Raw genomic sequence first — 24,315 nt, 5'->3', positions numbered from 1 at the left:
TTCTCACTTTTATATTCACCCATCTTGAAGACTGTGTCCTCATTTTTATATATTCAACTTGTCCTTTATCCGACTCAGTAGAAGAACAGCTGTAACCGGTCAGGAATTGCTTCTGTAACTGATCATGCCTGCGATACCCTTCACTTACTTGGTCTAAAGACAAATACTTAAATTAACTTATTCAAACACTTAATGCTCCACCTCCAGAACTGGTGGGACTGAATGCAGGCCTTACCACCAAGTCTAACCCATCCATGCCGACCAGATACCCAACCCAATCTAGCCCCACTTGGCAGCACCTGGCCCATATCCCTCCAAACCCTTCCTATTCAAATATTCATCCAGGATGTCTTTTAAATGTTGCAATTGTACCAGCCTCCACCACATCCTCTGGCAACTCCATACACGTATCACCCTCTGCGTGAAAAAGTTGCCCTTTAGGTCTTTTATATCTTTCTCTTCACACCCTAAACCTATGCCCTCGATTTCTGGACTGCCCACCCCAGGGAAGAGACTTTGTCTATTTATCCTATCCATGCCCCTCATAATTTTTATAAATCTCTTATCAAGCTTACCCTTCAGCCTCTGACGCTCCAGGGAAAACAGCTCCAACCTATTCAACCTCTCCCTATAGCTCAAATCCTCCAACCCTGGCAACATCCTTGTAAACCTTTTCTGAACCCTTTCAAGTTTCACAACATCCTTCTGATAGGAAAGTGACCAGAATTGCACACGATATTCCAACAGTGGCCTAACCAATGTCCTATACAGTCGCAACCTGACCTCCCAATTCCCGTACTCAATACTCTGACTGATAAACGAAAACACCCTCTTCACTAACCTACCTATCTGCGACTCCACGTTCAAGGAACTATGAACCTACACTGCAAGGTCCCTTTGTTCAGCAACACTCCCTAGGACCTTACCATTAAGTGTATGAGTCCTGCTAAGATTTTGCTCCATTTTGCCAGAGCGACAAGGAGAGGAGTGGTGAAGTGAGGACTGCTGGGAAAGGTGAGTTTTTCCACATTAAAAGAGATTTACCTCTGGAGTCGGGCCTCCATTTGCTGAAAGGTGCGAGGGAGCAGCGAAGGACTTCTGGGAAGTCATATTTGTGTGGTTGCATTACCCGAAACACTAATGGGTAGTGTCTCCCACTCAATCTTCTCCTCTAACCAAAATAAAGGACCTGTGCGCCAGATTGGTAAGGTAACGAGTTTGTTTTTATTCCTTATTTTTTCAACAGTCTCTTTGGGAATTTAGAATCGTGGGAATGGAAACTAGGGCAGTTGAATGCTCCTCCTGCAGAATGTGGGAGGTAAGGGTCCTGCTGACTACATCTGCGGGAAGTGCATCCAACTCCAGCTCCTCAAAAACCACGTTAGGGAACTGGAGCTGCATTAACTTCGGATCATTCGGGAGGCAGAGGGGGTTAGTGAGAGGAGTTACAGGGAAGGAATCACTCCTAAAGTGCAAGAAAAAGGCAAATGGGTTACAGTCAGGGGACAGAAAGGGAACCGGCAAGCAGTGCAGGGATCCCCTGTGGCCATTCCCCTCAACAATAAGTATACCGTTTTGGATACTGTTGTTTGGGGGGGTGGGGGGGGGGGGGGGGGGGGGGGTGTGTGTGTGTGTGTGACTTACCTGGGGAAAGGAAAGCAGTAAGGTCCAGGGCTTGGCACAAAGTTTGTCCCTGCTGCTCAGAACGGAAAGGGGAAGAGGAGCAGAGCAGTAGTCACTGAGGATTCCATAGTTAAGGGGACAGATGAGGTTCTGTGGGGACAAGAGAGACTCACAGTTGGTGTGTTGCCTCCCAGGTGCCAGGGTTCGTGATGTCTCTGATTGTGTTTCTGGGATCCTTAAGGGGGAAGGGGAGCAGCCTCAAGTCGTGGTCCACATAGGCACCAACGAAATAGGTAGGAAGAGAGATGGAGATTTAAGGCAGAAATTCAGGGAGCTAGGATGGAAGCTTAGAGCTAGGACAAACAGAGTTGTTGTCTCTGGTTTGTTGCCCGTGCCATGTGCTAGTGAGGCAAGGAATAGGGAGAGGGAGGAGTTGAATACGTGGCTACAGGGATGGTGCAGGAGAGTGGGTTTTGGATTCTTGGATAATTGGGGCTCTTTCTGGGGTAGGTGGGACCTCTATAAGCAGGATGGTCTTCATCTGAACCAGAGGGGTACCAATATCCTGGGGGAGAAATTCGCTAAGGCTATTGGGGTGGGTTTAAACTAATCCAGCAGGGGGGGGGATGGGAATCAAAATAGTAGTTCGAGTATAGAAAAGGTTGAGAGTAGGGAGATCCAAAATCCAGTTTCAGGGATGCAAGATGGCCCCGGCAAGCAAGAAATTGGTTTGAAGTGTGTCTACTTCAATGCCAGGAGCATCTGGAATAAGGTGGGTGAAATTGCAGCATGGGTTGGTACCTGTGACTTCGATGTTGTGACCATTTTGAAGACATGGTCAGAGCAGGGAGGGGAATTGTTGTTGCAGATTCCAGGATTTAGATGTTTCAGTTGGAACAGAGACGATGGTAAAAGAGAGGGAGGTGTGGCATTGTTGGTCAAGGACAGTATTACAGTTGCAGAAAGGATGTTTGGGGACTTGTTAACTGAGGTTAGAAAGGAGAGGTCACCCTGTTGGGAGTTTTCTATAGGCCTCCAAATGATTCCAGAGATGTAGAGGAAAGGATAGCAAAGATGATTCTCAATAGGAGTGAGAGAGACAGTGTAGTTGTTATGGGGGACTTTAACTTTCCAAATATTGACCGGGAACACTATTATACGAGTACTATAGATGGGTCAGTTTTTGTCCAGTGTGTGCAGGAGAGCTTCCTGACACAGTATGTAGACAGGCCAACAAGGGGCGAAGCCAGATTAGATTTGGTAGTGGGTAATGAGCCCAGCCAGGTGTTAGACTTTGAAGTAGGTGAGCACTTTGGTGATAGCGATCACAATTCCGTTATATTTACTTTAGTGATAGAAAGGGATAGGTGTATACCACTGGGCAAGAGTTACAGCTGGGGGAAAGGCAATTACGATGCAATTAGGCAAGATTTAGGAAGCATAGGATGGGCACGTTAGAAATGAGGAGCTTATTCAAGGAAAAGCTACTGTGTGTCCTAGACATGTATGTACCTGGCAGGCAGGGAGGAAGCTTTAGAATACGGGAGCAGTGATGGAAATGGAATCTCAGGTCAAGAGGAGGAAGAAGGCTTATGTTACGATGAGATGTGAAAGCTCAGTTAAGGCGCTTGAGGGTTACAAGGTAGCCAGGGAAGACCTAAAGAGAGAAGTCAGAAGAGCCAGGAGGAGATATGAAAAATTGTTGGCGGATAGAATCAGGGTTAACCCTAAGTCTTTCTATAGGTATTTAAGGAATAAAAGAATGACAAGAGTAAAATTAGGACCAATCAAAGATAGCAGTGGGAAGCTGTGTGTGGAGTCAGAGGAGATAGGGGAAGCACTAAATGAATATTTTCAACAGTATTCACTCTAGAAAACGACAATGTTGTTGAGGAGTTTACTGAGATACAGGCTACTAGACTTCCTTGTGAACCTCAACCACACCTAGAGGTATTAGAAATCCTGCTGAGTTTGAAAATAGATAAAGTCCCCTAGGCCGGATGGGATCTATCCCAGGATCCTCTGGGAAGCCAGGGAGGAGGTTGCCGAGCCTTTGGCATTGATCTTTAAATCGTCATTGTCTACAGGAATAGTGCCAGAAGACTGGAGGATAGCAAATGTGGTTCCCCTAATCAAGAAGGGGAGTAGAGACAACCCTGGTAATTATAGACCAGTGAGCCTCACTTTAGTTGTTGGTAAAGTGTTGGAAAAGATTCTAAGAGATAGGATTTATAATCATCTAGAAAAGAATAATTTGATTAGGGATAGTCAGCACGGTTTTGTGAAAGTTAGGTCGTGCCTCACAAACCTTATTGAGTTCTTTGAGAAGGTGACCAAATAGGTAGATGAGAGTAAACCGGTTGAAGTGGTGTATATGGATTTCAGCAAGGCGTTCGATAAGGTTCCCCACAGTAGGCTATTGTACAAAATGCAGAGGAACGGGAATGTGGGAGATATAGCATTTGGATCTGTAATTGGCTTGCTGAAAGACAGAGTGGTGGTTAATGAGAAATGTTCATCCTGGAGTCCAGTTATTAGTGGTGTACAGCAAGGGTCGGTGTTGGGTCTGCTGCTGTTCGTCATTTTTTATAAACGACCTGGATGAGGGCACAGAAGGGTGGGTTAGCAAATTTGCAGATGACACTAAGGTCGGTGGAGTTGTGGATAGTGACGAAGGATGTTGTAGGTTACAGAGAGACATAGATAAGCTGCAGAGCTGGGCTGAGAGGTAGCAAATGGAGCTTAATGCGGACAAGTGTGAGGTGATTCACTTTGGTCGGAGTAACCGGAATGCAAAGTACTGGGCTAATGGTAAGATTCATGGCAGTGTAGATGAGCAGAGAGATCTCAGTGTCCAGGTACACAGATCCTTGAAAGTTGCCACCCAGGTTGACAGGGTTGTTAAGAAGGCATAGTGTTTTAGCTTTTATTAATAGAGGAATCAAGTTCCGGAACCATGAGGTTATGCTACAGCTGTACAAAACTCTGGTGTGGCCGCACTTGGAGTATTGTGTACAGTTCTGGTCACCACATTATAAGAAGGATTTGAAGCTTTGGAAAGAGTGCAGAGGAGATTTACTAGGATGTTGCCTGGTATGGAGGGAAGGTCTTACGAGGAAAGGCTGAGGGACTTGAGGCTGTTTTTGTTACAGAGAAGAAAGTTGAGAGGTGACTTAATATAGACATATAAGATAATCAGAGGGTTAGTTAGGGTGGACAGGGAGAGCCTTTTTCCAAGTATGGTGACGGCGAGCAAGAGGGAGCATAGCTTTAAATTGAGGGGTGATAGATATAGGACATATGTCAGAGGTAGTTTCTTTACTCAGGGAGTAGTAGGGGTATGGAATGCTTTGCCTGCAACAGTAGTAGATTCGCCAACTTTAAGTACAGTTAAGTCGTCATTGGACAAGTATATGGATGCACATGGAATAGTGTAGGTTAGATGGGCTTCAGATTGGTATGACAGGTCAGTGCAACATCGAGGGCCGAAGGGCCTGTACTGCGCTGTAATGTTCTATGTGCTATTTGTTTTCCCAAAATGCAGCACTTCACATTTACCTAAATTAAACTCTATCTGCCATTTCTCAGCCCATTGGCCTATCTGATCAAGATCCCGTTGTACTCTGAAGTAATAAAGAACAAAAAATACGTACAGCCCTTTGGCCCTCCAAGCCTGAGCCAATCCAAATCCACTGTCTGAACCTGTCGCCCAATTCCTAAGCATCTGTATCCCTCTGCTCCCCACCTACTCCTGCATATGTCCAGACGCATCTTAAATGAATTATCGTGCCTGCCTCTACTACCTCTGCTGGCAACACATTCCAGGCACTGACCACCCTCGATGTAAAGTACTTGCCGCATGCGTTCCCCCTTAAACTTTTCATCTCTCATTTTAAAAGCGTGACCTCTCAGTACTGGATCCCTCACCCTGGGGAAAAGCTTATCTCTATCTACCCCGTCTATACCCTTCATAATTTTATGGACTTCAATCAGGTTTCCCCATAATCTCCTTTTTTCTAACGAAAACAAATCTAACCTACTCAACCTCTCTTCATAGCTAGCTGTCCCTTTATCTGCGAACATCTGCCCCCAATCAGCTTTTGAAAGTTCTTGCCTAATAACGTCAAATTGGCCTTTCTCCAATTTAGAACTTCAACTTTCAGATCTGGTCTATCCTTTTCCATCACTATTTTAAAACTAAGAGAATTATGGTCGCTGGCCCTAAAGTGCTCCCCCACTGACACCTGTCACCTGCCCTGCCTTCTTTCCCAAGAGTAGGTCAAGTTTTGCACCTTCTTTAGTCGGTACATCCACATACTGAATCAGAAAATTTTCTTGTACACACTTAATAAACTCCTCTCCATTTAAACCCTTAGCACTATGGCAGTACCAGTCTATGTTTGGTAAGTTAAAATCCCCAACCATAATCACCTTATTATTCTTACAGATAACTAAGATCTCTTTACAAAATTTGTTTCTCAATTTCCCTCTGACTCGGGACTCTGACTCAATTTCCAGCTCGGCGAACAGAACCACAACAACGAGCACCTGAGCTACAAATCTTCGCACAAACCTTCCCTCTGACTATTAGGGGGTATATAATACAATCCCAATAAGGTGATCATCCCTTCCTTATTTCTCAGTTCAACCCAAATAACTTCCCCAGATATTTTTCCGGGAATATCCTCCCTCAGTACAGTTGTAATGCTATCCCTTATCAAAATGCCATTCTCCTCCTCTCTTGCCTCCCTTTCTGTCTTTCCCATAGCATCTGTCTCGTGGAACATTAAGTTGCCAGTCCTGTCTATCCCTGAGCCATGTTTCTGTAATTGCTATGATATCCCAGTCCCATGTTCCTAACCATGCCCTGAGTTCATCTGCCTTCCTGTTAGGCCCCTTGCATTGAAATAAATGCAGTTTAATTTAATCAGTCCTTCCTTGTTCTTTGCTTTGTCCCTGCCTGCCCTGATTGTTTGACTCACTTCTGTTCTCAATTTTACAGTGTCAGATTGATTTCTTTCCTCACTATCTTCTAAAAGATGAGAGATTTCACAAACAATCCAGATCTTTTTCAATGTATCAGTTCAGCTGCATCATACTAAACTTTTGCTTTCAATTCTGTGTTCTATGATCTTAAACTCCACAACTACCTGAAGGAGCAGCCCTCCAAAAGCTGGTGCTTCCAAATAAACCTGTTGGACTGTAATCTGGTGTTGTAGGATTGTTAACTCTCCACAGTAATGATTTGATTTCATTTATTGTCATGCATACCTACGTAGAGAGAAAAGCTTTGAGCGCAGTAAAGGCAGATCATAGTAAGAAATACAGATCATAGGGTGAAAAAAACTTGGATAGAGTAAGACATGCAGGTAACACTACACAAGTCATGTTCTGGACAAGATCAACATTAACAAGATCAGCATTACTTAAGTTAGAGAGTCCATTCATTAGTCGAATAACGGCAGGGAAGAAGCTGTTCTTGAATCTGCTGGTGCGTTTTCAAGCTTCTGTATCTTCTGCCAGACAGAAGAGGTTGTAGGTGAGCAGTACCGGAATGGGATGGGTCTTTGATGATGTTGGCAGCCTTTCCACGGCAAACAGACTTGCGAATGGAGATCACAGATAGGATGTTGGCTTATGTGATGGACTGGAGTGCGCACACAACCTTCTGTAGTTTCCTATAGTCCTGGGCACAGCGGTTGACATATCAGGCCATTATGCACCCAGACAGTATGCTTTCTATGGTGCACCTGTAAAAGTTGGTGAGGGTCTTTATGGTCATGGCACAACTGTAGTTGATGCCTCTACCAATCAGGGCCCATCTGCCAACCAATTAGTATTCTTTTCTCATTCATGCAGTTTCCCTTTTTTTCTTAGTGTTTCTTTTGAATTTTCTGATGAGTAAAAGATAAAAGTCTTCAGAAAAATACATTGCTTTTCCAGGAATGCAATAAATAAGGTTATAGAGAATTGACAGGGCACATGTGCAGTGACTGCAATGTGTGGAATCTGTCGAATGCACTACAGTCCCTGACAATGGTATTGAAGTTAAGTGCTTTGAGCAACTTCAGCTTAGAGTTGCAGCCATTGCATAGCCTCAGGGACTGAGTTACCCGAACACATTGTTCCATGAAGTAATAATAATTCTTAATTGAAAGGGAATATAGATTTTGTCAAGGACAGGGAGGTAAGACTACAGTCAGGCAGGTACAGGATCAACAATGTAGTGTTGAAGGAGCCTCAGCCCATCATTTTGACCAATATATACAGGGTAATTGCCTGTGTAAATGAGAACCAGAACTGCAGTATTGAGCAAACTGACACAAAACCATAGTGCAAGACGCCATTAAAGTTAGGAGCATGAAAATGTGAGCAGTGTGAAAGAGAAGAATATCAAGTGAATAGATACTATTCTCGGGAGCTACAGCTCCCAAAGATGCTGCTGTCTGCCAGGCACCAGTGTTAAGGACAGCTCCACATGGATAAAGATTAACTTTGGAATAATAACTGCACCAGTGACGACAGTTGCACCAGTAACAATAGTAGGAGTAGTAGTATTCAGATTTGTGGTACACAAGGACTGGCAACATAAGTAGAGCACGTTGGTCCTGAGTGTGTTGAATGTTCGGGTCCAAATGAAAATGCAGACCAAAGGTAATGACAAGGCAACATTTAAAGTAAATTAAACATAGTCACAAAAATATATTCCATTGAAAAAGAATTTCAGTAGAATAGATCCATCTTTGATCTTGAGGATATATAGAATGGCAGAGCAGGTGCTGACAAAGGTACGATTGGAAAAGTAATCCAGAGCACCAGACTAATGTTCTGGGGAAATGGAATCAAATCCGTGGCAAATGGCAAGATTCAAATTCAATAAATGTTGGAATTAAAAAGTTTGCCTCATGGTTACCAAGTAACCACTATCAACTGCCATAAAAACCCACCTGGTTCAAGACAACCAAATGAAATAGCTTGGGCATTAGCAGATGTCTTCACATCCTCTTTGACCACAGAAGAGGTTCTAGAGGGCTGGAGATTAGCCAATGTTTTTCCCTTGTCAAAGGAAGAAGGGATGATCCATGAAATTAAAGGCTGGTGAGCCTAATGGCTATGGTGGGGAATCTCTTGGAGAAGATACAAAAGGACAAGATATATTCACATTTGGAAGAAAATGGACTGATTATTGATAGGAAGCATGGTTTTGTGTGGGGAAGGTAATGTCTCACCCACCTGATTGATTACATTTTTTAAAAGAGGAAGAATAGTGGATGTAGTTTATATTGACATTAGATTAGATTACTTAGAGTGTGGAAACAGGCCCTTCGGCCCAACAAGTCCACACCGACCCGCCGAAGCGCAACCCACCCATACCCCTACATATACCCCTTACCTAACACTACGGGCAATTTAGCATGGCCAATTCACCTGACCCGCACATCTTTGGACTGTGGGAGGAAACCGGAGCACCCGGAGGAAACCCACGCAGACACGGGGAGAACGTGCAAACTCCACACAGTCAGTCGCCTGAGGTGGGAATTGAACCCAGGTCCCTGGCGCTGTGAGGCAGCAGTGCTAACTACTGTGCCACCGTGCCGCCCTCATTGGCGGCAGTAAGGCATTGGATAAAGTCCCAAATGGCAGATGGTAGAAAAATGAAAATCACATAGGATTTGGGGTGGGCTGGCTAGATGGATACAAAATTGGCTTGGTCATAGAAGATAGAGGGTAGCGGTGGAAGGGTACTTTTTTCATAATGGAGACCAGCAACTAATGACACTCCATAGGAATCACTCATGTCCTCTGTTGTTTGTAGATGATTAGTAAGTTTGCAGATAACACAAAGCCTGGTGCAGTTGCTGATAGTGCTGATTATTGTGAAAGGATACAACAGGATGTAGATAGATTGGTGACTTGGGAACAGAGTTTAATCCAGGCAAACGAGAGGTGATGCATTTTCGAGGATCAAATTTAGGTGCGATTTCTCTGGTAAATGGCAGAATCCTTAGGAACATTAACATACGGACGGATCAGGCTGAGTAGGTCCACAATACCCTAAAAGTGATTAAGGCAGCACATGGCATGCTTGCCTTCATCAGCCAGGGCAGAAGAGTACAAGAGCTGGCATAGCATGTTCTAGCTATATAATACCTTTGTTGGGCCATTTTCAGAGTATTGTGTGCAGTTTTGGTCGCCATGGCAGCACAGTGGTTCAGTGGTTAGCACAGCACCAGAAACCCACATTTGATTCCAGCCTCGGGCAACGGTCTGTATGGAGTTTGAACATTGTCCCTGTGTCTGTGTGGGTTTCCTCCGGGTGCTTCGGTTTCCTTCCACAATCCAAAGATGTGCAGGTTAGGTCAACTGGCTGTGCTAAATTGCCCTTAGTGCTCAAGAACGTGTAGGTTACATGCATTAATCGGGGTAACTATAGAGTAGAGTAATGGGGGATGGGTTTGGGGGGATACTCTTAGGAGGGTCAGTGTGGACTTGTTGGGCCAAAGGGCCTGTTTCCGCACTATAGGGACTCTAATCTAAGGTATCAGAATTACTCTGTGGAAGCTTTGGACAGAGTGCAGAAAGCTTCACCAGGATGTTGCCTGGTCTTGAGGGCATGGGCTGTGAGGAAAGATTAAAAAGACCAGTATTGTTTTCACTGGGAAGAGGGAAGCTGAGAGGAGACCTGACAGTGTACTATAAAATTATGACGGGCCGAGATAGGGTGGAGAATCAGAGGCTTTTTCCCAGGGTTGAAATTTCAATTACAAGGGGGCACAGGTTCAAGGTGCAAAGTAGAAAGTTTGGCAGAGATGCATGAGAAAAGTTTTTCATGCATAATGATAGGACCTGGAACGCATTTCCAAAAGAGCTGGTGAAAGCAGGCACACTTGTAACATTTAAGAGGCATCTGGATGGTTACATGAATAAGCTAAGCGTATGACAAGCATATAAACAACACCAAGATGACACCATTGTGCACCCCAACACGCCGACCACCCTACCTTGTATCAGAAATATTTCAGAACTGACTTAAGACTCCTCCATCCTATGGAATAATGAAAGCACACAAACCAACAACCAGACTTCGCCAGCTACTATCCAAAACAAAAGACATGCAGGACGAATGCGATATACAAAATACCATGCAGCAACTGCAAGAAACATCACATCGGACAAGCAGGTAGAAAACTCGCCACTAGAATACACAAGTCTCAGTTTGCAATAAATCGACACGACCAGTTCTTCCTCACATCAACACACACTGACAAGGACACCAATTCAACTGGGACAACATTACAATACTGGGACAGGCAAAACAAAGACAAGCTCAGGAATTCCTGGAGGCCTGGTATTTATCCACTGGTATTCATAAACAAACATATGGAAATTCACCCATCTACTGAACACTACAGTAGAAGTCTGGAAATAGATCCACCCGCCATGACAGACAGAACCGCATAAATTCTGGATGGATCACAACAACAGCGCTTCATCTGGAGGCTATACAGAAGTGAACATGTCATCAATCAGGGGAAGAAACATTCTGGGAAAAACAAATCAACCGGGTTGTTGAATAGGGCCATTTTACTAGCAACTGGCTACCAAAAGGTTGATTTAAAAGAAAAAACAAAAATATGAGCATGAATCAGTTAAGAATATAAAACAAATTAAGACATTCATGTGTAGCTTTCTAGGCCGACATTGCCATCCCTAATTGCCCAAAGCGTGGCTAATACTGGGGTCAAGTCACATGTAGGCCAGATCTGGTGTTAACAGTAAATTTTCGTCCCTAAAGGACATTAATGAACCAAATGGCAAATCTCTAATGGTCACTTGATCACCATTAGGTTTGCATTTAATTCTAGATTTTTATTGCATTCAAATTTCCACAAATGCCACAATGGATTTTGAACTCATGTCACCAGAACATGAGTCATAGAGACGTACAGCACGGAAACAGACCCTTTGGTCCAACTCGTCCATGCTGATCAGATATTCCAACCCAATCTAGTCCCACCTGCCAGCACCTGGTCCATATCCCTCCAAAGCCTTCCTAGTCATTTACCCATCCAGATACCTTTTAAATGCTGCAACTGTACCAGCCTCCACCACTTCCTCTGGCAGCTCATTCCATACATGTACCACCCTCTGCGCAAAAAAGTTGCCTCTTAGGTCTCTTTTATATCTGTCCCCTCTCACCCTAAACCTATGCTCTCTAGTTCTGGACTCCCCCACCCCAGGGAAAAGACTTTGCCTATTTATCCTGTCTATGCCCCTCATGATTTTATAAACCTCAACAGGGTCACCCCTCAGCCTGGGAGATAGGAGATTTCACAACCTTCACACAAGTACTTGAATGAATAGTTGAAATGTCATCACTTTCAAGGCTATGGGCCTTGTGCTGGAAAGTGGGACTGGTGCAAATTTAGTTGTTTTTTTGTTGGTGCAGACTTAAAAGCCAAAGAGCCCCTTCTGAATAGTATGATTCTGTGACTGGGTAAAATGACGATGAGGAACGAGGAGACACATTAAACAAGTACTTGGTATCTGTCTTCAAACTAGAAAAACAGAGGATATATCAGAGATTAAAGCAATGAAAATAATTAGTATTAGAAAAGGCTAGCAAAGAAACTTACAGGACTAAAATTCTCAGGACCTAAATGGTCCTCATTTTAGGATTTTTAAAAAAAATGTAACTTCAGAAATTGAGTTTGTTAGCTATAATTTTTAACACATGCAAGATTGTGGAACTGTCAGATTGGAACTTAGCAAAACTAACAACCTATTTAAGATAGGAGGGAAGCCTGTTGTAATGGATGACTTTAACTTTCCCAATATTGATTGGAACCTCCTTCGAGCAGAAGATTTGAATGGAGCTGTTTTTGTAAGGTGTGTTCAGGAGGGTTTCCTAACTCAGTACGTTGACAGGCCGACGAGGGGAGAGGCCATTCTAGACTTGGTGCTCGGAAACGAACCGGGGCAGGTATCAGATCTTGGGGTGGAAGAGCATTTTGGCGATAGTGACCACAACTGCCTCACATTCTACATAGCTATGGAGGAGAAGGATTAGGCAAAATGGGAGGATATTTAATTAGACAAGAGGAAACCATGATGCGATTAGACATGAGTTAGGAAGCATGGATTGGGAGCAATTGTTCCATGGTAAAGGCACTATAGACATGTGGAGACTGTTTAAGGAACAGCTGTTGCAAGCGATGAATAAATATATCCCTCTGAGACAGGCAAGAAGGGGTAAGATAAAGGAACCTTAGATGACAAGAGCGGTGGAGCTTCTCGTCAAAAGGAAGAAGGTAGCTTACATAAGGTGGAGGTAGCTAGGGTCAAGCTCAGCTCTAGAGGATTACAGGCAGGCGAGGAAGGAGCTCAAAAATGGTCTGAGGAGAGCCAGGAGGGGGCACGAGAAAGGCTTGGCAGAACGGATTAGGGAGAACACAGAGGCATTTTACACTTAGGTGAGGAATAAGAGAGGGTCGATCAGGGATAGCATAGGGAATTTGTTTGTGGAGTCTGAGGTGGTAGGGGAAGCCCTAAATGAGTTTTTTTGCTTCTGTCTTTACGAAAGAAACGAACTTTGTAATGAATGAAACCTTTGAAGAGCAGGTGCACAGGCTGGAATGGATAGAGATAGAGGATATGCTGAAAATTTAGTCAAACATTATGATTGACATGTAGCCAGGCCCGGACCGGATTTGTCCTCAGCTGCTTTGGGAAATGAGAAATGCGATTGCTTTGCCACTTGCGAAGATCTTTGCATCCTCCTTCTCCACTGGAGTCGTACCTGAGGACTGGAGAGAGGCAAATGTAATTCCTCTCTTCAAGAAAGGAAATAAGGAAATCCCTGGCAATTACAGACCAGTAAGTCTCACGTCTGTCATCTGCAAGGTGTTAGAAAGGATTTATGAGCGTGGCCTGATTAAATGCAGTCAACACGGCTTTGAGAGGGGCAGGTCATGTCTCACAAACTTTAGAGTTCTTTGAGGATGTGATTAGAAAAGTTGATGAGGATCGAGCTGTGGATATGGTGTACATGGACTTCAGCAAGGCATTTGATAAGGTTCCCCATGGTAAGCTCATTCAGAAGGTCAGGAGGAATGGGATTCAGGGGAACTTAGCTGTCTGGATATAGAATTGGCTGGCCAACAGAAGACAGCGAGTGGTAGTTGAAGGAGAACATTCTGCCTGGAAGTCTGTGGTGAGTGGTGTTCTGCAGGGCTCTGTCCTTGGGCCTCTACGGTTTGTAATTTTTATTAATGACCTGGATGAAGGGATTGAAAGATGGGTCAGCACGTTTGCAGACGACACAAAGGTTGGAGGTGTCGTTGACAGTATAGAGGGCTGTTGTAGGCTGCAGCGGGACACTGACAGGATGCAGAGATGGGCTGAGAGGTGGCAGATGGAGTTCAACCTGGATAAATGCGAGGAGATACATTTTGGAAGGTCGAATTTAAAAGCTGAATACATGATTAAGGATAGGATTCTTGGCAGTGTGGAGGAACAGGAGGGATCTTGGTGTGCAGGTACATAGATCCCTTAAAATGGGCCACCAAGTGGACAGGGTTGTTAAGAAAGCATATGGTGTTTTGGCTTTCATTAACAGGGGGATTGAGTTTAAGAGTTGTGAGATCTTGTTGCAGCTCTATAAAACTTTGGTTAAACCGCACTTGGAATACTGCGTCCAGTTCTGGTCGCCCTATTATAGGAAAGACGTGGATGCTTTGGAGGGGGTTCGGAGGAGGTTTACCAGGATGCTGCCTGGACTGGAGGGCTTATCTTATGAAGAGAGGTTGACTGAGCTCGGACTTTTTTCACTGGAGAAAAGGAGGAGGAGAGGGGACCTAATTGAGGTATACAAGATAATGAGAGGCATAGATAGAGTCAATAGCCAGAGACTATTTCCCAGGGCAGAAATGGCTAACACGAGGGGTCATAGTTTTAAGCTGGTTGGAGGAAAGTATAAAGGAGATGTCAGAGGCAGGTTCTTTACACAGAGTTGAGAGAGCATGGAATGCGTTGCCAGCAGTTGTGGAAGCAAGGTATTTGGGGACATTTAAGAGACTGCTGGACATGCATATGGTCACAGAAATTTGAGGGTGCATACATGAGGATCAATGGTCGGCACAACATCGTGGGCTGAAGGGCCTGTTCTGTGCTGTACTGTTCTATGTTCTATAATATCAGTGATCAGGAAAGATCAAGATCTGATGAAAGGTCTCAAACTTCAAACAGTCACTCTTTCTGTTTCCAGGCAATGCCAGACTTACTGAATATTACCAACATTGTTTTGATTTCAGATTTACAGAATTTTGCTTAGTTTCTCTTTACTATTAGTAAAGGTTACTTGCTTTTTCAGCATAAAATACTTCATGACTTCACCCAAGAAAAGATACAAAAATCACAAACAAAACTAGATGGCGCGGTGACTTTTTGGTCTCATTCAACCTATCAATTTTACTCAGTGTCTGAAATCACTCTCCTTTGCTCCACTAAGTCATCTTAAAATCCATTAAAAATATTTAAAAAGTGGAAGCTGTGTGGGTTATGTTTTCGCATGACAATATAAAAATAGTCCAACCTCTCCCAATATTTTGATCAGCTCAGCTGCAATCACAAACAGACCTAAGTAGTGGAAACTTAACACTTACCTAATGTAGTAAAATCCATATCCTCCAGATTTTCCAAGATGTTTTCCACTGTGGCTGTGAATCGTTTGAATGTTGACGAATCCATCATTTCTATTATTTGATAAGAGACATATAAATTTTATTCTTCAAACAGTTCAAAATATCTTCCATATGGTTCAGCGGTCAAAAACTATCAGTTTTCAAAAAACAAAGTCAGCATTACAGGATTCAAAGTAGAACACTGCCACTCAGCCAAAGTGGTGTCACTTCTTTAAATAAGTCCCACTCCCCTGATCTTCCCCATAGTTTTCAGGAAATTAAATTACATTATGAAGTTATAATCAAATCTGCTTGCACTGTTCTTTCAGGCAGTACATTCCAAACCAGAAATCACTATTTTTAAAAAAACCCATTGCGACACCTGATTTGTTGCCAATCATTAACATTGCTACTACTGAAAATAGCTCCTCTGTCTGGTTCCATGAAAATCATGAATGATTCTAAGTTATTCTTTAATATTCTTGTATTTGGAGGAAATAGCACCACCTTCTCCAGATAATAAAGTCCCAGTACTACTCAATTTGTAAACAAGTCATCTGCCAAGATATTGGGAGCATTTAACTTTTTCTTAATTAATGATTGAGATGCAGGAGTTGGTGGGAAAATCTGCCAACGTTGCAACAGCGGATAATAGTCACCATTTTGACAGATCTTACTCAAGAAATATAAGGTCCTTGACGAACATAAAGGAATCAGCAAAGAACTTAAGAAATTATGGGGCCATGAAATGTCATTGACCAGGTTAAGGAGAATCCCAAGGCGTTTTACACAGATATTAGGAGCAAGTGGGGAACGGGTAAGCAGAAGTGGACATTGCAGATGCTGGAAATCAGAGTCAAGGTCAGTGGTGGGGGAAAAGCACAGCAAGTCAGGCAGCATCCAAGGAGCAGGGAAAGGGTAGGCCTATTCAAGAACAAAGGAGGGAATTTATGCCAAAGGAAGTGGGTGAAATCTTTAATAAGCACTTCTCATTTTAACTCACTGAGAAGGATATGGAAGATGGCAATGTTAGGGAGGGGTATGTTGATAATCTACGACATGTTTAACATTAAAGAGTGGTGGGACTTGTGTTGGGTGTCTTGAAAAACATTTAATTAAAATTCCCCAGAGTCTGATACGATTCATCCCCAAGATACTGAGGCGGGGGGCGGGGGGGAAGGATTGCTGGGACCTTGACAGAGATCTTGGAGGTGGTGGCAGAAATGACAGATACATTGCATCATCCTCAGCCATTTCTGCCCCATACAAACAGACCTCACAACCAGGGATGTATTTCCCTCATCACTCCTATCTGTTTCATGGAGGCCATTCCCTCTGTGGCTCCCTTGTTAGGTCCACGCCCGCACCTTCCCCTGTCACCGCAAGTGTAAAACCTGCATTCACACCTCTCCCTTCATCTCCATATAAGGCCCCAAAGGATCCTTTAACATCCAACATAGATTTACCTGTACTTCTAGACACGTAATCTACTGCGTCTGTTACTCTTGATGTGATCTCTCTGCATTGGGGAGACAGAATGCCAACTTGCGGAATATTTCAGACAATATCTCTGGGACACACAATAAACAACCCCACTACCCTATGGCCAAACACTAACATCCCTTCCCACTCTGCCAAGGACATGCAAGTCCTGGGCCTCCTCCAGCGCCAAACTCTAGCCACCCGATGACTGGAAGAAGAATGCCTCATCTTCTATCTCGGGACCCTTCAACCATCTCCCCCCACTCTCACCTTATCACAGGTCCAACCTTCCAACTCGGCACCGCCCTCTGTCCTATCTGTCCATCTTCCTTCCCACCTATCCACTCAACCCTCCTCTCCGGCCTATCACTTTTATGCCCACCCTTAACTATCTAGCGCATTCCCAGCTTCCTTTCTCCCAGCCCCACTCCCCTCCCATTTATCTCTCAGCCCCTTGGGCCACTCCCTCATTCCTGATGAAGAGCTTATGCTCGCAGCGTTGACTCTCCTTGGATTCTGCCTGACTGGTTGTACTTTTCCAGCACCACATTTTTTGACTCTGATCTCCACGATCCACAGTCCCCACTTTCTCCTACCAGTATATGTAATTTTTAAAATTTCCTTAGCCACCTGAGAAGTTAAAGACTTTAGTGTTTCCTTGATAGTTGCGTCAAAATGAGGGGACCAGGGCAGATTACTGGTAATCATCACTTCCAGGAGCTTGATGCAGTCCATCATCTCTATCCAGCAATTTTCTCATCTGCCGCCCTCAGCATTCTGGGATGGTCCTGGGAACCTGCCCACCTGAATAATTTTCATAACACCCTTTTACATATTTACATGTTCCAGGGTATCATCATATCCCTTCTAAGACTCACCATCCACGAGTCCTTCCCCTTTGTGAATATCAATGCAAAGTATTCGTCAACAAACCAACCCAATTCAGCTGACTCCACATTCCTTGATCAGCGACTGGACCTTACCTGTCCCTAGTTACTTGTTTGTTCCTTATATAAAATCTCAAGGGCTTTCCTTAATCCTGTTTGCCAAAGATATTTCATAAAACATAGAACATTACAGCGCAGTACAGGTCCTTCGGCCCTCGATGTTGCGCCTCCCTGTCATACTAATCTGAAGCCCATCCCACCTACACTATTCCACGTACGTCCATATGGCTGTCGAATGACGACTTAAATGGACTTAAACTTGGCGAATCTACTACTGTTGCAGGCAAAGCATTCCATACCCTTACTACTCTGAGTAAAGAAACTACCTCTGACATCTGTCTTATACCTATCTCCCCTCACTTTAAAGTTGTGTCCCCTCGTGTTTGCTGTCCCTATACTTGGATAAAGGCTCTCCCTGTCCACCCTATCTAACCCTGTGATTATCTTGTATGTCTCTATTAAGTCACCTCTCAACCACCTTCTCTCTAACGATAACAGCCTCAAGTCCCTCAGCCTTTCCTCGTAAGACATTCCTTGCATACCAGGCAACATCCTAGCAAATCTCCTCTGCACCCTTCCCAAAGCTTCCACATCCTTCTTATAATGCCGTGACCAGAACTGTACACAATACTCCAAGTGTGGCCGTACCAGGGCTTTGTACAGCTGCAGCACAATTCCTCTATTATTAAAGGTCAAAACACTGTATGCCTTCTTAACAACCCTGTCAATCTGGGCGGCAACTTTCAGGGATCTGTGTACATGGACACTGAGATCTCTCTGCTCATCTGCACTCCCAAGAATCTTACCATTAGCCCAGTACTAATGGCATTCAGATTACTCCGTCCAAAGTGTGTCACCTCACACTTGTCCACATTAAACTCCATTTGCCACCTCTCAGCCCAGCTCTGCATCCTATCTATGTCTCTCTGCAACCTACTACATCCTTCGTCACTATCCACAACTCCACCGATCTTAGTGTCGTCCGCAAATTTACTAACCCACCCTTCTAAGCCCTCATCCAGGTCATTTATAAAAATGACAAACAGCAGTGGACCCAACACCGACCCTTGCGGTGCACCGCTAGTAACTGGACACCAAGATGAACATGCCCCATCAACTACAACCCTCTGTTTTCTTTCAGCAAGCCAATTACTGATCCAAACTGCTGTGTCTCCCACAATCCCATTCCTCCGCATTTTGTACAATAGCCTACTGTGGGGAATCTTATCGAACGCCTTGCTGAAGTCCATATACACCACATCAACCGGTTTCCTCTCATCTACCCGTTTGGTCACTTTTTCAAAAAACTCAATAGGATTCATTAGGCACGACTTACCCTTCACAAAACCGTGCTGACTGTCCCTGATCAGATTATTCTTTTCTAGATGGTTATAAATCCTATCTCTAATAACCTTTTCCAACACTTTACCAACAACTGAAGTGAGACTCACTGGTCTGTAATTACCAGGGTTGTCTCTACTACTCTTTTTGAACAAGGGAACGACATTTGCTATCCTCCCGTCCTCAGGCACTATTCCTGTAGACAATGATGATTTGAAGATCAATGCCAAAGGTTTGGCAATCTCTTCCCTTGCTTCCCAGAGGATCCTAGGATAGATCCCATCCGGCCCATGGGACTTGTCTATTTTCACACTCATCCTGCCCAGGGGACTTGTCCATTTCCTGGTCCCTTATTCCTTGTTTGGGTCCTTTCCTGCACGCTTTGTAATCAGAGGACTCTGTCGGCCTTCATTTTCCTCAACCTTATACATGTCTCCTTTTCCTTTTGACTAAGCTCCAAATTTCTCTTGTCATTCAAGGTTCCCAAATCTTGCCAGCTTTTCATTTTCATAAGATCACGTTGGCCCTGAACTCTAATCAACTGGCCTTTAAAAGATCCCCACATGCCAGATGCACATTTACCCTCAAACAGCCACCTCCAATCCACATTTTCCTGTTTCGGCCTAATAATCCTGCCTAAAGAACAGATTTGGCATGTCCTTGATAGGTATGTCCCTGTCAGGCAGGGGGGGAAGTGATAAGGAGCCGGGCACGAGCCCTTCTTCAGGAATGATTCCTGAAGAAGGGCTCATGCCCGAAACATCCATTCTCCTGCTCCTTGGATGATGCCTGACCTGCTGCGCTTTTCCAGCAACACATTTTCAGCTCTGATTTCCAGCATCTGCAGTCCTCACTTTCTCCAGGAAGTGATAAGGTAAGGGAACCGTGGTTTACTACAGCAATTGCATCTCTTGTTAAGCGGAGAGAGGAGACTTATATAGGGTGAGAGGGGAAAGATATAAAAGAGACCTCAGGGGTAACTTTTTCACACAGAGTGTGATACATGTATGGAATGAGTTGCAAGAGGAAGTGGTGGAGGCTGGTACAATCGCAACATTTGAGAGAGATGTGGATGGGTATATGAATAGGAAGGGTTTGGAGGGATATGGGCCGGGTACTGGCAGGTGGGACTAGATTGGGTTGGAATATCTGGTCAACATGGACGGTTTGGACCAAAGGGTCTGTTTCCGTGCAGTACACCTCTATGACTCTATAAGTGGGAAGTTAAGTGTGGACCGTGTGGAGATCGGAGAGGTATTAAACAAACATCTTTCATCGGTTTTCACTCAGGAAAAGGAGAATATTGTAGAGGAAAAGAATGAGATATGAGATATTAGACTAGAAAGTAAGGAAGGAAGGAAGAGGTGTTGTCAATTCTAGAAGGAGTGAAAGCAGACAAATCCCCTGGGCTGGATGGGATTTATCAGAGGATTCGCTGGGAAGCTAGGGAGGAGATAGCAGAGCCTTTGGCTTTGATATTTGAGTCGTCATTGTCTACAGGTTTAGTACCTGATGACTGGAGGATTGCACATGTTGTGCCCTTGTTCAGGAAGGGCAGGAGAGGTGACCCAGGTAATTATAGATTAGTGAGTCTTACTTCTGTTGTAGGAAAGGTTTTGGAAGGAAATGAGAGATAAGATTTATAATCATCTAGCAAGCAACAATTTGATTTTAGATAGTCAACATGGTTTCGTCAAGGGCAGGTCGTGTTTCACAAACCTCATTGAGGTTTATGAGAAGGTGACTAAGCATGTGGATGAGGTTAGAGCAGTTGACATGGTGTACATGGACTTCAGTAAAGCCTTTGATAAGGTTCCACATGATAGGCTGTTAGAGAAAATGGAGAGGCATGGAATTGAGGGTGGTTTAGCAATCTGGATTAGAAATTGGCTTTCTGAAAGAAGGCAGTGAGTGGTGGTTGAAGAAAATATTCAACCTGGAGTCCGGTTACTAGTGGTGTGCCACAAGGTGGTGTTTTAGGACCACTGCTGTTTGTCATTTTTATAAATGACTTAGATGCAGGCATAGATGGATGTGTTAGTAAATTTGCAGATAACATTAAAGTTGGTGGAGTAGTGGACAGTGTAGAAGAATATTACAGGTTGCAGGGGGACTTGAATAAACTGCAGAATCGGGCTGATGCACTTTGGGAAGAATAACAGGAAGGCAGAGGACTTGGTAGTGTGGATGTGCAAAGTGATCTTAGAGTCCATGTACATAGATCCCTGAAAGTTGCCACCCAGGCTGATAGTGCTGTTAAGAAGGCATACGGTGGGTTAGGCTTCATTGGTAGAGGGATCGAGATCCGGAGCCGCAATGTCATGCTGCAACTATATAAAATGCTAGCATGGCTGCACTTGGAATATTGTGTACAGTTCTGGTCGTCCCATTACAGGGAGGATGTGGAAGCATTGGAAAAGGTGCAGAGAAGATTTACCAGGACGTTGCCTGGTCTGGAGGGAAGCTCTTATGAGGAAAAGCCAAGACACTTTGGTCTATTCTCATTGGAAAAAAGGTGGCTAAGAGGGGATTTGATAAATACATACAAGATGATCAGGGGATTAGATAGGGTAGACAGTGAAAGTCTTTTTCCGAAGATTATGTCGTCAGCTGGTACGAGGGGACATAATTATAAATTGAGGGGTGACAGATTTAAAAGAAATGTCAAAGGCAGGTTCTTTACTCAGAGTGGTAAGGGCATGGAATGCCCTGCCTGCCAATGTAGTTAACTCAGCCACATTACAAAGATTTAAACAATTCTTGGATAAGCACATACATGATGATGGGATAGTGTAGGGAGATGAGCTGAGACTAGTTCACAGGTTGGGGCAACATTGAGGGCCGAAGGGCCTGTTCTGCGTTGTATTGTTCTATGTTCTACTGTGGTAGTTAGCCTTCTCCCAATTTAATATTTTCACCTGAGGACTACTCTTGCCCTTATCCATAAGTAGCTTAAAACTTACAGAACTATTTCACTATTCTCAAATGCTCCCCCACAGAAACACTGATCACCTAACCAGTTAATTCCCCAATACTAGGTCTAGTATGGCCCCTTTCTTACTTGGACTACTTATATATTGTTTTGGTGCACGCACACATTCTCCCACCATGTCAATATAGGGGAAGTTATCATTATCCACCGCAATAACACTGCTATTTTTACATTTTTCCATAATCTGCCTACATATCTGTTCCTCTATCATGCAGTAGTCATTGGGAGGCTTGTATTACAACCCTAGAGTGATTGCAGCTTTCCTGTTCCTGAGCTCTACCCATATGACCTTGCTGGAGGAGCCCTCATTACAGCTGTGATATTTTCCCTCATTTTTCACAATTCCCTCACCTCTTTTACCTCTCTCTCCCCTCTCTTGTCATGCTTGCCTGAAAATCAAAATCCTAGAGCGTCAAGCTGCAAGTCGTGCCCCTCTGTCAACTAACATAGTTACAGTATTTTAAAAGCCCAAAAGTAGTCAAAGTAGTCAAACTCCATGACTGAAATATTTGAGATTGTGAATTTACCTTCAGGAGTAAGTTTAGGCTCATATGCTTTCCTCTTCTTTTGTTTTTCTCTTTTTCTCATTTTTTTGGCAACTGTAAATAAGAATTAAATCAAGTCTCATACTTGGTAAAATTATGAAGTTTTGATTTAGTCAGTTACAGTCAAGATTACTATAATGAACAGCAAAAAACCAAATCAAATGACAATGGAGGATTGTAGGCATAAGCAGAACATGAAATAGTCAGAAACAGTGTACATAGCAAGCAAAGCACAGAAATATCACAGCACAAACATATGAACTATTCTTGGTCAGAAGGCATATTATATAAACGTGTTTGGAGTCAGGCATGATTCGTAGCACTTTATCCATTCTGGCTAGCTACTGAGTCATCATGCTTTTTGAAACATCAGAATTTAATAATCTTTGCAAAGAAAAAAATACATAAGGCTCACATACTTTCGAAACTTGTATGTGACTGTTTTGACCGTGATGGTACAAGTGCAAGCCTTCTTAAGTTCACTGGCATCTCAATGTCTAAACATCTTATTTGCCATAAAATTATATACCACAAAGTTATAATTTGGTTCATCATACTCAGCCAAGTTTTAGTTATCTAAATGATTGCATTTGACTGCTCTTTCCCCACAGCCTAACAGATGTGCTTGGCACACTGCCTACTGAATAATGGCATAAACCAGAGATGTGACAATATCACCTCGATACATATGCTTTCTCTGCGCACAGTTCCTCAATCTCTTTGAAAAGACACTGAACACTCAGTGAAAGATGAATTCATAAGAAATTATTAAACTGTGATTATTTTCAGTTGGATGAACATACATCCATACTTAATGGAACTTGTGTATTTGCCATAAAGGGAATGTAGAGGTTCACCAATCTAATGATTCTGCATTCTCCATAGTTTAGAATAATTAAAGGTGATCTCATGGAAGTTTACAAAATTCTACACAGCTCGACATGGGAGAAGTAGTGTTTTCCCTTACTTGGTGGTGAGGTGCCCCAGAACCAGGGGACAGTCTCTTAATAAGGAGTAAGCCAACTAGAATTGAGATGAGAAGGAATTTCTTCAGAGGGTACTAAATCTTTAGGATATGACATGAGGCAAGAGGGAGCCAAAATTAATTGGAAGCGAAGGTCACCATGAAGGACAGTGGAGCAGCAATCACAAGAGTTTCTGTGATGCACAGCAGAAATTCATCTTAAAGAAGAATAATCAATGTAAGGGGAGGACAAGGCAACCATGGTTGACAATGAACATCAGAGACAACAATAATGCAAAAGAAAAGTTGGTAGTTAGGAAAGGAAAGGTAACATTAGCATTCATGTAAAGAGGACAAGAATACAAGAGCAGAAATGCATTGCTGGGGCTGTATAAGGTTCTGGTCAGATCATATTTGTAATATTGAGAGCAATTTTGGGAACTGTATCGAAGGAAGTGTGGACTGGCATTGGAGGGGATCCAGAGGTTTACAAGGGTTTGTCATTTGAGATGGGCTGGCATGCATTATACTCCATGCGGTTTAGAAGGATTTTGGTTGGTTTGGTTAGGGGAGATCTCATCAAGACTTACAGAATATTGAGAGGCCTCAGAATGAAGGGACAGCCTGTAGAACTGAGATATAGAGTATTTTCTTCAGCCAGAGGGTGGTTAATCTCTGGAATTTACCGCAGAAGGCTGAGGAGATAATGCTCATGGCATTCAAAACAAGGTAGATGAGT

The 24,315-nt window shown here is 43.5% G+C and overlaps 1 protein-coding gene across 3 annotated transcripts in view; it reads right to left on the bottom strand.

The window, feature by feature from the left end:
• Nucleotides 1-24,315, bottom strand: part of nipbla (NIPBL cohesin loading factor a) — a 529,062-nt gene that overhangs the window by 287,345 nt on the left and 217,402 nt on the right. For all 3 annotated transcript variants that reach the window (XM_060834051.1, XM_060834059.1, XM_060834067.1), the window contains 2 exons: nt 22,595-22,666; nt 15,288-15,377 (listed from right to left, as the gene is read on the bottom strand). In XM_060834051.1, the coding sequence (XP_060690034.1) occupies nt 15,288-15,377; nt 22,595-22,666 (162 nt within the window). The remainder of the gene's footprint in view (nt 1-15,287; nt 15,378-22,594; nt 22,667-24,315) is intronic.

The sequence above is a fragment of the Hemiscyllium ocellatum genome, chromosome 2, assembly GCF_020745735.1.
Source record: "Hemiscyllium ocellatum isolate sHemOce1 chromosome 2, sHemOce1.pat.X.cur, whole genome shotgun sequence".
NCBI lineage: Eukaryota > Metazoa > Chordata > Chondrichthyes > Orectolobiformes > Hemiscylliidae > Hemiscyllium > Hemiscyllium ocellatum.
Note: the sequence above shows the minus strand (reverse complement) of the source record. Positions and strands in the feature narration are given on the sequence as shown.